Source organism: Triturus cristatus, chromosome 7, assembly GCF_964204655.1.
Source record: "Triturus cristatus chromosome 7, aTriCri1.1, whole genome shotgun sequence".
Lineage (NCBI taxonomy): Eukaryota > Metazoa > Chordata > Amphibia > Caudata > Salamandridae > Triturus > Triturus cristatus.
The window spans coordinates 819656225-819673255 of NC_140590.1; the positions used below are offsets into that span (position 1 = coordinate 819656225).

At 40.2% G+C, this 17031-nt stretch overlaps 1 protein-coding gene across 5 annotated transcripts in view; it reads left to right on the forward strand.

The window, feature by feature from the left end:
* Window positions 1-17031, forward strand: part of CAMK2A (calcium/calmodulin dependent protein kinase II alpha) — a 614478-nt gene that overhangs the window by 303452 nt on the left and 293995 nt on the right. For all 5 annotated transcript variants that reach the window (XM_085617723.1, XM_085617725.1, XM_085617726.1 and 2 more), the window contains exon 5: window positions 5230-5295. In XM_085617723.1, coding sequence (XP_085473849.1) covers window positions 5230-5295 — 66 coding nt within the window. The remainder of the gene's footprint in view (window positions 1-5229; window positions 5296-17031) is intronic.

Below are 17031 nucleotides of genomic sequence, written 5' to 3' on the forward strand. Positions count from 1 at the left end.
TTGTCTCGCTGCAACATTCTTTAGTCACTGTAGTTTGGCAACTGATTTTCTAGTTAGACAGAAGTAAAATCCCTCTGTATTATCCAGTCTTGAAATCACTAGTGACTTTGTTTGTTGTCTAAATCATATGTGAGAGACATTGATAGAGGTAACTTCTTTGTAGGCTTCTCATTGATGAGAAGGAGTGTCTTGTGGGTTTGTTGTCTTGAGGTTAAAGGGAGAGGTTGTAGTTTTTACTTTGATTGAAGTGGTTAGTGATTTCGCTTTTTCCTGGGGCTAGGAGGACATGGGTTATAATTTGTAATGGCCCACAGGTAAGTATTTCAGACTTTGACGAGTTGAGTTTTATGTCATTCTCTAGCATCCAGCGTGCAAACCCTAGTATGGATTTTCTGAGTCAAAAGTTGTTTGAGTTTGAGAATAATTTGAGAGTAATGAGTAGTTATAGCAGGTGAGTTTGAAGGAATTCACAAGTTTGGGGAGAGGATCTTTGTGTTCAGGGTGTGGTAGTGGAGCCCTCGGGGAACCTTGCTGAGTTGATTTAGGGTGAGGATTTGAATACAATTTGAGGCCTGTCCTTGAGAATAGGACTTTATTCAGTTGAGTGATTTATCCTGGAACCAATTATCAAACAGCCTTTGTGCAAGTGGTTGGTGGTCAATTGTGTCAAAAGCTGATAATAGACAAACTAGTAAGGCAGCAAAACATTTTTGTCAACCGATTTTTTAAGACCATACCTGACAGAGATTGGTGCTGATTCACTGCATATTCCTGGTCTGAAACCATTCTGTCTGCCTGAAAGCAGATACTGTTCTTCAATGAATATAGAAACCTGACAGAGTCTGCCTTTTCAATGGGTTTGGTGATTTAGGCTCTGTGAATATGTTGATTGACTTTAAGAGAAAGTAAGGTATTAGGTTGGTGAGGTGGTTTACTAGATGACCTCTGAGTTCCTGAGCTGGTTTACATGTATTTTAAGTGTTGCTACGGTTATGGAATTAACTGGTGATTCTGAAGAACTCTTTGGTTGGGCATGCAGCATCCGAGATGTGTTGTACATAGTAAAACCACTTAGTCTTTTTGATGGAAGTTCTGTAGATTGCCTTTTGGGGTTGCTTTATCTCACTGAGATTGTGTGTGCTCCCTCAATATATTTTGAGGAATCTAGCTTCCATTCATAACTGTACCTCAGAGTTTAACCAACCAGCTATCCTTTTGTTTGATCCCATGTGAATGGTTTTTAGGGAGATTAACCTGCCAAGTGCCCCTTTCAATCAATGATGACACTAATTTGCCAATAGTTCTGTGCCTGAGTGGCTGTTCTAGAGACAGGCATTAGGCTTTTTGGAGCAAATATAATATTGAGGGGGTGGCTAGCTGAGTGGGTGGATCCAGTGACCTGCTGGTTTAATCCAAGTGCCTCAATGCTGGAGAGAAGCAGGAAGTCATGTACAGTGCTGGTTAGCAGAAGTTTAGGTTATCTAGAAGTCATACATTTTTGTGATCCATAGTAGTATCTATTATTGAGTCTAAAATGTAATTAGTTGGTTAGAGGGCCCAGGTAATGCCACCCTTGTGGGTATGAAGCTGCTTTTGAGAGTATAAAAGGAGCAACAGCTGACTGTGAAGACACAGAGTTTGCCTCTTTTCAATATAGGAGATAAGCTGTATTTAGAATACAAACTACAAATTCACTCAATCAATTGAGACAGCTGGCAAGATGTGGCAGACTGTGCCCTTTATTTTTAATGAAAGAGCATCAATGAATAGAGTCCATTTCATGACTCAGGCTAGCCTTAACGTTATGCAAATTTGTTCAGCCACCTAATGGCAGCAATTAGCATAATGAATGTAGTTCCCCTAGCCTCTCCTCCCTCCTTCTGTCACTGGGCTTGGGTTTGGAAGTGAGCCAGTAAAGGTTTAATGTTTGCCGTCTCCCCTGTGTCCTACTGACCAGCTCTAAGGTGGACAAGTGCCCTGACACTTCTTCCTCTCCACTCATTCTCTTGTATATCAAGGAGAGACAGGGGGCAAGACTAAAATGACCACAGGTCCACCCTATATGATACTTAAGGAGCACGGTTGGGGCTTTATTGTGAGTTTGGTGCTTAATATGTGAAGGCAGCACCAAAAGGGCTGAAAAAGAAAGAAACACAAATTGCAATTTACTTAGAGTATTAAGAGCTTTGTGTCATCCTAGATATGTGCATGTAGGCCCAATGATAATTTCACCAGATGGGGTAATTGCTGCAGCCCAAGTTAGCAAAAGGGAGCTGGAAGGGCCATCAACAAGTTTATGGTCTGTCGTTGGTCTCACTCCAACACGGCTGGACAGCAGGTGGAAGAGCCATGCAGGTCTCACCAGGAGCAGTGCTTGCACTGGCTGTGAGGATGAGTAAATCTAGTCTACATAACCGAACTGTTTTACTTACCCATTCACAGTTCCACTCCTTTGAGTGCATAGCTGCCCATTGCACCAATAAACCCTAACATCTCTCTACATCACAGGACACAACCCTGTACCCCTTCACTTGCACATGAAAGACAACAAAACTCTGATTATGGAAGAGTTTAACCTCTGAGTCAGTAGTCCTGATGACAAACCTGTTATTGACCTCCGCGACAATATGCAAACCTTTAGCTCCAGCCAAGTGGGATGCTACCTAAAATTACAACTATGCATGCACAGACCTCATGTTCACATATAACATCAAAACTGTGCACCTATGTTATGATGTGAATAATATGATAGTATTTTAAAAACGCAGCTGCTACCCAAAACACAGCATCCTGTAGTTAAGGAAAATCTACGGGCAGAGATTCTTACTTCAGTTTTAAGATTCAAGGTTTAAATTCGTTCCTACACAAGGATGTGGAAGGTGTGAGCCTTACTTCCACTGGAGTTGCAGTGTTTAGAGACCTGGGAAGAGAACGAGTATCCTCTAGTCTGGCTGCATTTGAAACGTGGGATGCTCACCATGTAAGTACACGCAAATCGAAGTGATTGAGTAGGATTGGCGAATCAAATTCTGGCTGTAAGAAGGCCCTGTGTTAGAAAATACCCTATAGACCAGGCAGAGTGTTTTGAAGATAGAGCATTTGCCCCTAGGAAACCAATGTAGATCACTGGAATGGACTGATTTTTACTGGCAACAGGGGAAGTTCAGGATGAGACAAGATGCTACATTTTGGGCTAACTAGAGTCATTGTAGTAAGTATTCAAGTAACCCTAGATAAAGTGAGTTACCACGGTTAAGATGAGAAGCAACCGGTGCTTGAACTCTGGTCTTCCAGGCAGATACAGAGAATAGAGGAATTACTTTTCTCAGAGTAAAGAGAAGCATGTTGCAGGAATCTGAGAGACCGGGGTGGTGAAAGTCTGTCTGTGGTCACATCAAACACCTCGGGCCAGATGTACGACCGGGGCATTTAGCAACTCGCAAATTGCGCTCAATTGCGAGTCGCAATTTGTGCGTCACTAATGCCATGTACAACAGTGTCAGAGACACTGTTAGTGATTCCCAATGGGGTTGCAAATTGCATGTCTCATGAATATTCATGAGGCACTCGCAAATTTGCGACCCCATTGAGAATGGCTGGCCCTGCCAGGGATGGTGGCCTGCCGGGCTCAACAGACCTCCATGTCTGGGACTGCTTTTGAATAAAGCAGTTTTTTTTAAGCAGCTCATTTTCCTTAAAGGAAAACTGGATGCATTTAAAAAAAGAAAAATGAAACGTTTTCGTATCATTTTTTAAGGGCAGGGAGTGGTCCCAGGGACCACTCCCTGCTCTAAAAAAATGTTTGCACGTGCATTCCCAAAGGGGAAGGGGTCCCCTGGGAACCCCTTCCCGTTTGCGGGTGCTTTACCACCCACATGAAGGAGTGGTAAACTGCGAGTGTTTTGCGACCGCAATTGCTATCGCAAAACATTCTTACATGGCTTATGGGGTCGCTATAAGAAGGGAATGCCCCTTCCTAATAGCAAGTCGCAAAACACTATTTTGCGAGTCGCAAAATAGAGTTAGTACATGGCCCACAGGATTTTTGCATGGGCAAATGGGTCGCAAACCCATGAGCTCATGCAATTTTCCTTCATACATCTGGTCCCTCAATTCTTAACAGTGGTAGCTGGTTCAGGGAGCTGTCCTAATTCTGATAAAGGGTTGCAAGCCAAACAAGAGATTCTCTGCCTTACCACTATTTAATTTAAGAAAATTGGAAAGACGTTCATTTTATCAACTGTTGACATTCATATACAATTTGTTTCTTGAGTGGAAGAAAAGTTATTGGACAAGGACATGATGATTTGGGAATCTTAGCATCAGACCCGATGAGCGAACCAGAGCAGCCAGTTGAGCAATGTAATTGTTAAATGATAAGATTGGAGCCAGATGAGGGTAGCTTTGCAAATGCTGATATTGAAGAGATGAGAAGGGATAGTTTTACAGACTGCTTTGAAGGCCATCAATAATTCTAAGATCAGGGCAGCACAACTCACCTGGTCTAAAATAGCTTGAAGATCCTCAGTGATGGCAAGTAAGGCGGTTTCTATGCTGCGTTGTTTTAGATGGACAATTGGGTGTGGTCCAGCAGAGATTTGGATTCAAGACAGTGGTTAATTACTTGTTCACTTGTTTTTCTAGAGTTTTGGTGGATAGAGGTAAAAAGTGAGATCAGTCTGAAGTTATTTATATATAAGTGTCAGCCATGGGTTTTTTATGAAATATCATCACTGTTGAATGCTTCCATGGGTTGGAGGTTACTATGCCTGGCCATATCTTACATACACTTTTAATGATGCAAGTTAGGATGAATGCAATCACCTGGCCCAAAAGAGATTCCAGCAAATGGCCAGCTATCCAGTTGGATATTTGTTTGTTATAGTTAATTGTCGATCCACCCCTGGCAGGTACCTGCAGTCCTTCATCACTGCCACAGTGCATATTGGTATTTGTAGCTCAACATCAACACCTCAGTGCTTGTTAGCTATTTGTACTGCTCAATCATGGTCCACGTGCATATTAACCCTAGTATTTTCTCCAATAATAACATGTGGGTTCTTGTGATTGCCTTTGGTTGCCAGATGCCTGCTTGTTGATGTGGTGCTCTTTCCTTGTTTCCTTTGCATGATTTTACCTGTGTTTTCTCTTTTATTGACCACTTGCATGGTGTGATCATTTCTTTTTTACCTGATAACTTATGCTGGTTTTCTGATTTCTTGGCCACAGTGTGACGGGTGGTGAGCTGTTTGAGGACATCGTTGCCAGGGAATATTACAGTGAAGCAGATGCCAGGTTAGTGCCATTGAGACTCATGGGGTACATATGTCTTGCCGGGTGGTGGGCTTGTGTCAGGTCCGCTCCACAGACTAGAGTGCCCTGGTGAAGACACACATGAAAAGCAGAACTGTATGTCATCTCACACAGGGTGCGGGTAAGCCTGGCTGAGAAAAAAAGTGCCAGGGCTGGTGGGTCAGTACTTTACTGTGGCAGTGCTCTTTTCTTTACAAACTTTAGTCATTAATCATCCTTGTGCGTTTTAGCTAAGCAAGTCAAAGCCGATAGTACACTTTATTTACACCAACATGAGTCATATGTTCCAGTGATTTCCAATAACCCTAGAAATAGTGTCTATATTTTATCTAAGGACACCTGATTGTTAGAAAGCACCTCTACTGTTCTATTAAAATTATGTGCGATGGTTAATTAAAAAAAACATATAGCATTTTTATTTCAAGGCTTTGACTGACACGTGTAGATAGGAGCATGTTTTCTGTTTTCTTCTGTTTTTTTTCTTATGGAGTATGCTGGAAATAAAAAATAAAAAAAACATAAGCCTAATCACTCCATCTATGACAGGGGCACTGGACGAATTTCCTTCGTTTTATACACATAATTATGGATTTGCTGCACTTGCCGCATAATTATATTCTTCATAATTTGCAGAATTTTAACAGAAAAATCGTTTCTAGATCACGTGGATCAAAAGTTACTAAAAACGCTACCACACATGTTACCATACAATAGCATGCAGAGGCAGGTCACTTTTCAGTTGCAGATTTAGGGGTTAAGCTGAAATTAATGGGATGAAACCAGTCCTTTAAATGGGCTGGTACTGTCCGGTACTGAGTACCGGCACTTTTTTATTTTGAGAGTGAGAGTACTGGCACTTCTCAAGAGTGACATAATAATTTTTCTTTTTTTTTTTTAAGTTCAGAAAGTTTTTATTGAAAATAAAATCAGGGTGTCAGCACAAAATATACACTGTAAATCGTACAACATCATGTTCCATAGTTAATACATAGAAGAGAAAATAAGAATTGTACTAAGAATACAAAATGAAGACATAAAACAAAAAAAGAAAAAAAGAAAAGACAAAGTAAATGAAACGTATACGCATAAAGGTACCTAAAAGAAACTTGTGAAATTATTAGGGAAGTCAGGGAGGTTTGGGAACTTCCTGTTGAGAGTGCTTTGGTAAAGAATATCGTCTAGCACTGACATCAATATAAGGTGTAACAGGTGACCACTAATCCGCATGTTTAATAGCCATATGAGGAGGATATACAAAGGCATTATCTAATCTGTGATTATGGCAAACAGTATACCACAAAGCCTTGTATGAAATTTTCGAAAAATCTTTCCAATTAACAGTAATTTGTTGAAAGGCAATTGCTAATAATAAATCAATAATCTTGACATTGAGTGAGATCTCGTCCCAGACAGAAGAAAGACTTCCTAAAAAAATATGAATGAAAGAGAAAGGAAAAGTGGTGCCGTAAATTAGGATAATTTGAGACCATACTTGTTTCCAAAAGCTAAGCACCTGTGGACAAGTGAATAGCATATGAAACAAGTTAGCGTTTGTAGAGGAAAAGGACCAGCATGTGTCCGGAATGCTTGAAAAACGTTTACATAAAGTGGCTGGCGTGAATAAGAGTCTGTTATGAACAAAAAATAAAGTTTGCGTGGTATTTGCTGCTCTAGAAGCTTTACGTAGTTTGGACCAAATACTCTTTCATAGTGATATTGACCAACACACCTCAAAATCTTGTTCCCATGCCTCTTCAGTTTTCGTTTTCTGTTGATCAATATCAATGTCTTGCAGTTGACTATAAATAATAGAAGCTTTGGGTGTGGTCAGTAACAAAGCACAAACAGCCTCATGCATCAACCCAAAATCCAGTCGGTAAAATACCGATTCGGTAATAGCTCCCGGTATTAAGTAAAAAATACCCAATCCCAATGCATCAACCCAAAAGCAGAAATCGCTATTTAAGGAATCCTTAAATAGCGATTCTTTAAATAGGGATTCCTTAAATACCGATTCCTTAAATAGCGATTGCATTTAAGGAATCCCAAAGTGATATTCCTTAAATGCAATGCATCAAAGTTAAAAAATTAGCGATTTCGCTAATAGGGGGAGCAAATTACCATGAAGATGAACTGCATGGTAATTTGCAAAAACTTAGAAGAATGCACTTTTGTGCATTTTTCAAAGTTTCATGTTGCGCACACACATGCCCTTAGAGCATGTGTGTGTGCAACATATGTGCACATATCATTTTCAGGGGTGCAACAGGGTGTCCTTTTGACACCCTGGCACCCTTGAAAGTGCTCCCGCTATTAGCGATTCGGTAATACCGAATCGCTAATACAGACTGGCTTTACATTCATTCCTATGGGCCTCCAAGCCCATAGGAATGAATGGGTAGGTATTCCTTATTACCGATTCGGTATTACCGATTCGGTAATAAGGAATATTAAGGAATCGCTATTTGAATAGCGATTCCTACATGCATAGCCTTTTGCTATTCCTTATTAGCGATTCCTTATTTTTCGCTAATAAGGAATCGCAAATGGCATTGTTGATGCATAGGCCCCAAAGTCGTAAAGAGGAAGCTGGGCTATTGGAGATGTCAGTTGTGGTGTGGGAGTGAGAGTAGGTTTCCAGCACTGCACTTTTGAGTAAGTTACATTTATGGATAAAGGAGGTCGGTAGATTGAACGTCCGCATGAGTGTACCAAAAGGCAAGAATTCTGAGTTCGAAAATAATTGATAAACCCAAACCAAACCCTTTTCTCTCCAAGTCCGCCAGTAAAATGGTCTGTTGCGGATCAACAAATCTTTATTAAGCCAAATTGTTGAGTTTAAAAAGGAGTCCCTAGGACAGTGAGGGGGATGTGGGGGTAAATCAAGTAATTTGGAAGTGAACTTTAATATAGGGGTAGGAATAGATTGTGGTTTGCGCAAAAAAGAAAGATATTCGTGAAATGAGTACGGGGACAAAAACAATTGTTCTATTGAAGTCCAAAGGGGACAATCATCTTCAGAGTCAAGCAACCAAAGTGAGGCCTGACGTAATAAGAAAGATTTCTGATAAGCCTGGAAATCTGGAAAATTGACTCCGCCCTCCATTTTAGGACGTATTAATTTTAATAAAGACACTCTAGGTTCCTTATTGTTCCACAAGAATGAGGATAAAATTGAGTTAACTTTTTAAAATAATTTGGAAGAGATGGGGACCGGAATATTCGAAATAGTATATAAGACTATGGGAGATAACATCACTTTTATGGTATCTAGGCGGCCCCACCAAGACAAATAAAGAGGATGCCATTTAGAGGTTATATCCGTAATCTTCTGAAGACATTTACTCATACATAATGTTACCGTATCTGAAATTAAAGGGGTAAAATGTAGACCCAAATATTTAATGTGATTTGGACTCCATTTGAATTGAGAAGCCTGGAACTGTGAACTGAAAGTATATTTTGTTAAAGGTAAAATTTCGCACTTATCATTATTTAGTTTATAACCTGAAATGAGAGAGTAAGTTTTACCTCTGCTAGAAAAGCCGGAATTGATTCGTCTGGTTTGGACATAAAAAGTAAAATATCATCAGCATAGGCTGCAAGTTTGATGTGGACATTTGGTACTTGAAACCCATGAATACTTGAGTTTTGTCGTATTTTGGATAAAAAAGGTTCTAAGGCTACGTTAAAAAGAAAGGGAGAGAGAGGACAACCTAGACGCACTCCTCTGCCCAAGTCAAAAAATGGGGAAATTAAGCCATTAGCACAAACTGCAGCACGCGGATTGGAGTAAAGGAGAGATAATTAATTTATAAAATTGGGACCGAATCCAAACCATTTGAGGGTGTAAAATAGGTATCTCCACTCAACCCTGTCAAAAGCCGTTTCGGCATCCAGTGCGATTGCTGGTAAAGGATGGTTAAGATGTGAAGATTTGGATAAGACATCAAAAAAGAGTCTAGTATTATCCGCGATGACTCGTCCTTTGACAAAGCCAGATTGTTCTTTTCCTAGTAAGTTTGGTAAGTAAGAATCAAGACGTATAGCAAAAGCTTTAGAATTTTTTTTATAATCAATATTAACCAGTGAGATGGGTCTATAGTTTTTACAGTGCTTAGAGTCTTTGCCTTCTTTTGGAATAAGGCAAATATGAGCTTCAGAAAATGAAGTCAAAGAACTTTTTGAGGCAGAAAAAAAGTTTATAAGCGAATGTAGTTGGGGTATGAGAAGCTTAGAGAAATGAATATAAAATTTGACGGTGACACAATCAGGGCCAGGAGCTTTATCTTTTTTAAGAATTTGAAGGGCTTTGAGGAGTTCAAGCTGGGAGATTTCCAATTCTAAAGGGGAAAAGTCCAAAGGATCATGTTGAGGCCTATGAATATTCGAAAAGAATTGCGATAGTGAATGATCCATAGGTTGGTTCTCTGACGAATATAATGATTTATAAAAGAGAGAAAATTCATTTAAAATCTCAGTGTCTTAGAATTTTAGAATTGAGTGTTCGTCAAATATAGAATCAATGTTTAACTTATTTTGGCAGATCTTCAAGTAATTAGCCAACATTTTCCCTGCTTTGTTTTTACCTCCATAGAATTTTGCGCTGGATTTTAATAGATAAAGTGAAGCATCTTCCGTTGATTGTTAAATTTCAATTTAGCATTGATGAGAGTCCTGAGACAATCCTCTGAGTGGGATGTGTAGTATGAGTGTTCCAATGTTTTAATGTCTTGTAAGAGGTCCTTCGTAATCTTACGTGCAGAATTTCGCTTCTTAGCAACAAAGCCTAGGATAAAACCCCTTGCTGATGCCTTAAAGGCATCACAGATGGTTGCGGGAGAAAGGTGTTCTGTGTGATTTCTCTCAAAGTAGTCCGTATAAAAAACAGTGAAGGCAGCAGTGAATTTGGGATCTAAGAGGAGTGCATTGTTAAAACGCCATATTCTGGTAGCAGTATTTTAGTCAGTATGTCAAAGCCTATAGAGACAGGCGCATGATCCGAAAGAAGAATAGGCCCAATTTCTGCGTGGGTGAGAGTCTGGGAGATGTTATGTGAGACAAAAACGTAGTCAATTCTTGATTGGGTGTGATGGGTTGAAGAATAGAAATAATATTCTCTAGAGGTTGGGTTGCAAAGGCGCCAAGCATCAAGCAATTTATGTTGATGAACAGTGTGAGTGAAAGATTTATGTGTCTTATTAGGGGTAAAGGGCACCTTAGAATTCTTGTCTAAAAAGGGGTCAAACACCTGGTTGCAATCCCCAGCCAAAATAAAATTGTCTTCAATACAGAGGGAGATGTGCCTGGCTAAAGCAGGCCAAAAGGAGGTATCACTGCCCGTGGGAGCATAAACATTAAGAAGTGATACTGGAACCCCCTTTAGTGATAATTTGACAATAAGCCATCTCCCATCAACATCTGATTCTTGTGACAACAACGTAACTGGTAGAGACTTACGGCATAATGTCGCAACTCCATTTTGGATACCATCCCCTGCGGAGAAATAAACCTCACCCACCCAACCTCTTTTCAATTTCAAAGATTAAGTATCCGTAAGGTGAGTTTCCTGTAAGAAAACAATATCAGCATTTAACTTGAACAAGTGTGACAAAACCCTCTGTCTCTTGATAGGAGAATTGAGACCCCTAACATTCCAGGAAACTAATTTAAGCGGCATGAAACATTAAAATAAGGTAAAAAACAGTAGAAAGTAACAGTCTTTTCAAGAAGATGAGGTAATACAAAAAAAATAATCTAAGCTTAAAAGCTTAAAAACCAAAGTCCAATTCATTGCACAAACAATGTAGAGCATCAAAAGAGATAGAAGAAGTAGGAAAAAAAAAGAATTCAAAACATAGAAGAAGATAAAGAGTATAAAGGCAAAAACAGGAGCAACAAGGGAAGATAAAGAAAATAAGTGAGCAAAAACAAGAAGGAAAGGAGAAAATAATCATATGAGAAAAAATTAGTGTCGAAATTTGCTAATAAAGGAAAGAAGTAGAGGAGAACATTACAAAGCACGGAACAGAAGATAAAACAAGTAACATACCTATAGGGAGAGTATGTAGAGAAGAAGAAAACAAAAAAAGTAAAAATATGAAACAAAGGTCCAGTTCTTTAAGGGTATAAAAGATTATAAGAGAGGAAAAAAGATAGGAGTAGATGATCGAGCAAAAGAAGAGGAGAAAAACAAGTGGTCGGAGCCAGAGATATAATCCATACATAAAGTTACAAATATAACTGGAAAAAATACATGAGTAATGAAGAGGCAGGGAGGTACTGAAATTTAGAAATGCAGTACAGAAAAAAAGAATGAACATGAGAGTACAAGAGGAAAAGAAAATATTAGAGACACCAGGAGAACGAAACAACAAGGAATGCAGGAGAAACAAAATGACAAAGGATAAAACACAAAACATACCTACAAAAAAGGGATGTAGAGGTAGGGGTAGGTGTAACCAAAAGGAACAGACGAACGTCTGGGGTTGACCGGACCAGACCAGGGGGAGTAACGTCAGAACGTAGATGTAGCTGTGGAAGCGAAGGAAAACATATTTAATCATGAATAAGAAAATGAGCGAGAACAGCGAAATGATGAAACCCAAGAACATCAAACTATTATTAACGCTAATAACAAAGGTAATGTAAATCTATTAATGAGGAATAAGCAGTACATAGAGGAAAATAGCAAAATATCTCACAGTCTATAAGCTCAAAAAGTAGAGACAATGTAAGTGTAAAGTGAAGAAAAGTCATGTCGCACTTGAGGACGAGGGACCTGAGACCACCATACGGTCCATATCATGCAAGTTGATGAAGCTTTGCAAACGTATTGGATCCTCGTATGATGTTGTTCTATTGTTGTAGGTAACCTTAAAAAGACATGGGTGGAATAGGCCATATCTAGCCCCCATAGACCGAAGAACTGGTCTCATGTCCAAGAAGGCTTTCCGTCTAGCTGCTGTGGCTTTAGAGTAATCTTGTGCAAAGAATAACGTAGATCCGGTTCATGGCCTTAGCAGCCGCTAGGACTCTCAGCAGATCTGTATATTCTAGGAAATAAAGGATAACACCACGTTGCCTTTGTGAGGTTGAAGAATTTGTAGGAACGCAGCCCAGTCTATGGGTACGTTGTATGTTCAACATAGTGTCCTCTGGCATGTGAAGAATCTTGGGCAAGAAGGATTTGAAAAATGCAAGAGAGTCTGAACCTTCGGCCCCTTCAACCAGACCGTAAATGCGTAAGTTGTTCTTTCTGTTGCGGTTTTCGAGGTCCTCCACCTGCTTTTGAAGTGTTGAAACCTGAGACTGCAAAGAACTAACCATTTTGATAGCATCACCTAAGGAAGAAACATTTTGCTCAACCAGTTGCTTGTATCCAGTTGAAGCCAATTGTCTGAAAGAACTTGTAACTTGGAATTGGTTTCCTCAACAAAAGGTCTAAAGGCCCTAATTTCCTGTAGTAGTAACTCCATTGAAACCGGCGGATTTGATTTAGGTGGCAAAGGGGGATCATTTTTCAAACATTTCACGTTGGATTTTCCCGGTAGCACTGGAGCGGGATCCATTGTGGTATCTGTGTTTTCCGGTGCGATTAGGCCGGAATCTTCCAGCTTGGAAAATTCTGAAAAAAGTTTGAGTTCTTGACGAAGGAGCGCTTTGGTTTGAATGTAACGAGAAAGGAGCCTTTTGTTCTACCCATTAAATTGTAGAATGAGTGGAAGAGGATTCGTATATACGAACTTGCAAAGCGTGAAAGGTGAGCGTAGTAGAAGAGAAACAGTTCTGGTCAAAAAGTGATAATTATACCTTCAGGGTGGGAATTCCAGCTAAAAATGTTATAGAAGCCAGTTGAGGTCCATAAGTAGTAAAAAATTCACTAACTGCAGTAATATTGATGACAGAGAGCTCCTTGGTACACCACACTTCTCATAATGGTTGTAAATCATACAAATAGGGAAAAGTACAGGAGCTTAGTAGAAATGTATGTATAAAGACTGCAGAGGACGATATACAGAGCCATAGTTGTAAACCCTACATGAGCAGCAATAAAGCTGGAGAAGGATTCCACAAAATGGCAGCTGCAGCACCTCCCTCTCATGAGGTGTGGAAAAAAGAGAAAAAAACAGGCTGCTATGCTATTTAGAGTTGTTGTGAAACATGACCGTCAGGGTTTCACACATTAAAGTAGGGTAGAGCACTTGAGAGAGTGAGGCATGTTCGCTGCCGTGAGGAGAAAAATGAGCGCGCCACACTGCCGATATCCAAGATGGCGGCGCGATATCGCGGCCGCGAGTGCGGGCAATTACCTTAAAATTATTGCACAGATACGCAATTTAGGGTCCGTTTGAAAATTCCCTTGTGACGAGCAGCATTTCAGACAGGCTCGCCGCCAGACAGCTTCACTTGGGATGGCCACCAAATGCGGTTCCGCCGCGTCAGTCCGGAGAGTCCTACATGGACGCCGCCGTATCCACTGGGCGCCAAGCCACGCCCCGTGACACAATAATTTTAATTGGAGAGTACCAGCACTTCTCCGAAACAAGTAGGTACTCTGGTACAGAGTACCGGCACTTCTATTCAGTCATTTCAAACGCTGGATGAAACCTTTTCCATACAATGTAAAAATGACAAAATAGTGAATAATTATTCAAAATATTCTGCATTATTCAAAATGTGCTGCATTACACCACATAATTTGCCTTTCCTTGCTGCGTAATTTTGCTAGCTGTGATACATCACCTATATACTCCCCTGCCACATAATTCCAGTGGCCTTGGTCTAAGGACACCTACGACAGAAGAGACGCAAATTCCAGTGGCCTTGGTCTAAGGACACCTACGACAGAAGAGACGCATATTGTCCCATGTGTGGGGTATATTGGAAAATGTCTTTTATTGCTTTGGAATTAATCATTGTAAACTTCAAAAATAAGTTTAACTTTGTTGCATGAGATATGTGCAAGAGTCTGTGTTGTATGTAGGAAGTTTGCAATGCTGATACCAGTACTTGCCACATGGACATCATCAGTGCAAGCTTTACTCCTTTCCACCACAGTTGCTACATGCACATGAGAAGTGCAAGCTTCCCTTCCTCGCAGAGTAGGTATGGCATAGGCATCAGGATTTTATATTATCTCTCATAGTCAAATTGATTGGCTTCTTATCTCGTCCTTTCAAGGTGTTGAGAGGCACAAAGTAAACTGTCTGCTCTTCCCAATCCTGTTCCTGCTGGCTCAGGGACGCTTGACAGTTCAGCTGAATGATGATATACATGAAGTAGGGGCTCTGGCAGGAGAAATAAAAAGTGATGCTCTGTGCTCTGTATTAGTGATGTCAGCAACGGGAAACAACTATTATAACACAGTCATTACTACACACTACCTTTACAACGCAGCTGTTACAACGCAACTGCCTTTACATCACAAGCCATTACAACGCATGCCATTACAACGCATACCAGTACAATGCATACCATTACAACGCATGCCATTGCAACGCATTATAAGGTAAGTACTGGGGATTTTTTTGTTTTAGGATGGGTAAGGGGTTTGGGGTACATGGGGATAGTATTTTTACCCCTACACTATCCAACACTTACCCTACTGTTGCACTCACTGGAGTGGGAATAGTCATTTTTTCCCCTACACTATCCAACAATTACCCCACCGTTGCTCCAAAAGTATTATGCGTTGTAATGGTATTCGTTGTAATGGTATACATTGTAATGATAGTTTCTAAAAATGCGTTGTAATGGCATGCATTGGAAAATCATGCGTTGTAATGGTAGTTGCGTTGTAAAAACCGCGTTGTAAAGGCATGCGTTGTCATTGTTTGCATTGTAACGTCATATATTCATCCCCAGCTCTTATATCTCATATCTCAATCTTCTACCAATTTTCAGGCTATAGAAAATATTGGACATGATGTGAAGCTGTGCCACTTACCCAATGCACCACTAACGTTCCAATAGGGGGGACACCTTTTAGATGGGTAAATTCTCACCTCAAATATTTGGGCACTATGATTAACAGAGGGGTTAGAAAATGATTCGAGATGTCTTATTACCATTATTAAACACACTGACAAATGACCTATTGATCCGGAATCAATTGCAAATCTTCATTTATGGGTAAGAGGATAGGTTGTCAAAATAAACATGGACCTCGATTTACCTGCGTTTTTGCCATGATTCTCTTATAAAAAATCCTCGAGGGAGCAATAAAAACTTTAATTTGGAATGGGGTCAGGCCTAGATTCAAAGTATCGAAATTTATTGCAGCCACGATCAATTGAGGCGTAACTCTACCCCACATAGACTCAAATTGGACAGCATGCCAGCTGCCCGGGCTACGTACATGCGTCCTACATCCATGGAAATACCAACCTCAAATATGAAGGGGAACTGTATCTGAATTATATTAAATAAAAAACAAGAAAGAGGGACGACACAATTCCCATTATAAATTCTTCAATGTATGTTTGATGTACGGAGCACAAGAAATTAAAAGTTAATGACAGGATACATGACGGTGCAGCATTATGCAGAATTGGTCAGTTCATATCGATGGAGCTCACGTTCTCTGGAAACTGGAAGCAGAAGGGCATTCTAATAATAAACAGTTTGTTATCCACTGATGCCTGAAACTCACTTTGTGAACTAACAAAAGAAATCCATCTACCACGATCACAGTTCTAGAAATATCAATGATTGCAACGTTACTTGTGATGCCTACCATGATGCCTACTGGGCTCATCCACAATACATTTAAATCACTCTGCCATCTTTGACTGTGTATATGCAAATTTCGGGGAGTGGTTTCTGGCTTATACAGGATATTGTAGACCAGTGATACTCAAAGTACAGCCAGGGGGCCGCCTGCGGCCCTCCTGACCTTTACATGCGCCCCCCTGGGCAACAGCAGCACTGGGCTGCTGTTTTCTCGACTCAGCACTAACATATATATATGTATATATATATATATATATATATATATATGTATATATTTTTTTAATTGTACAGCAAGCACTTATTTAAAAGTCAATTGGAGTTAAACAAAAGGAAGCTACCAGGCCTTTAACCCTTTCGATGCGCATGACGGAGCGGTTCCGTCATGCGCATCGGTTGCGCTGTGCGGATGACGGAACCGCTCCTTCATGGCCCCGCCCGCGCACGAAACCCTTCAGCACAGCGCGGTAATCCGCGCCGCGCTGAAGGTGTTAACTTTAGAAACACCTTCATTTTTAAAGACAGCAAACGTAAAAATAGGATAGTCTGTTCAAAATTCAAAAAGTGCATTTCATTGACCTGTAGAACCATTTTACCTTAGTAAATCAAATTGTAACAGTTAATTTAGACGTATATTTTTTAAGTGTTAGTTTTCAAACATGAATTTAGAAACATTCATGCTTCCCACCCTGACAACAATGCCTTTAGTGATTACATGTACAGGAGATAGTTTTGTACAGCACACATACTGAAGTCATGTATTTTGAGGTTCTCTTATATGTGATAATGAAGAAAAAGGTGGGAAATTGAAATAAAATAATTTCCCAGGATCACACAATTTGGTCAAGTGGAGAAGCCGGGATTAATCCCAGGTTTTCTGGTTTCACATTGTGCAATTGAGTTCAGCCAGTAGATATACTTGCTTCGCCTCCACTATGCCCACTTTAAACACCCCTAGCTGGCATCAGTGCTACTCTCGGTAACACC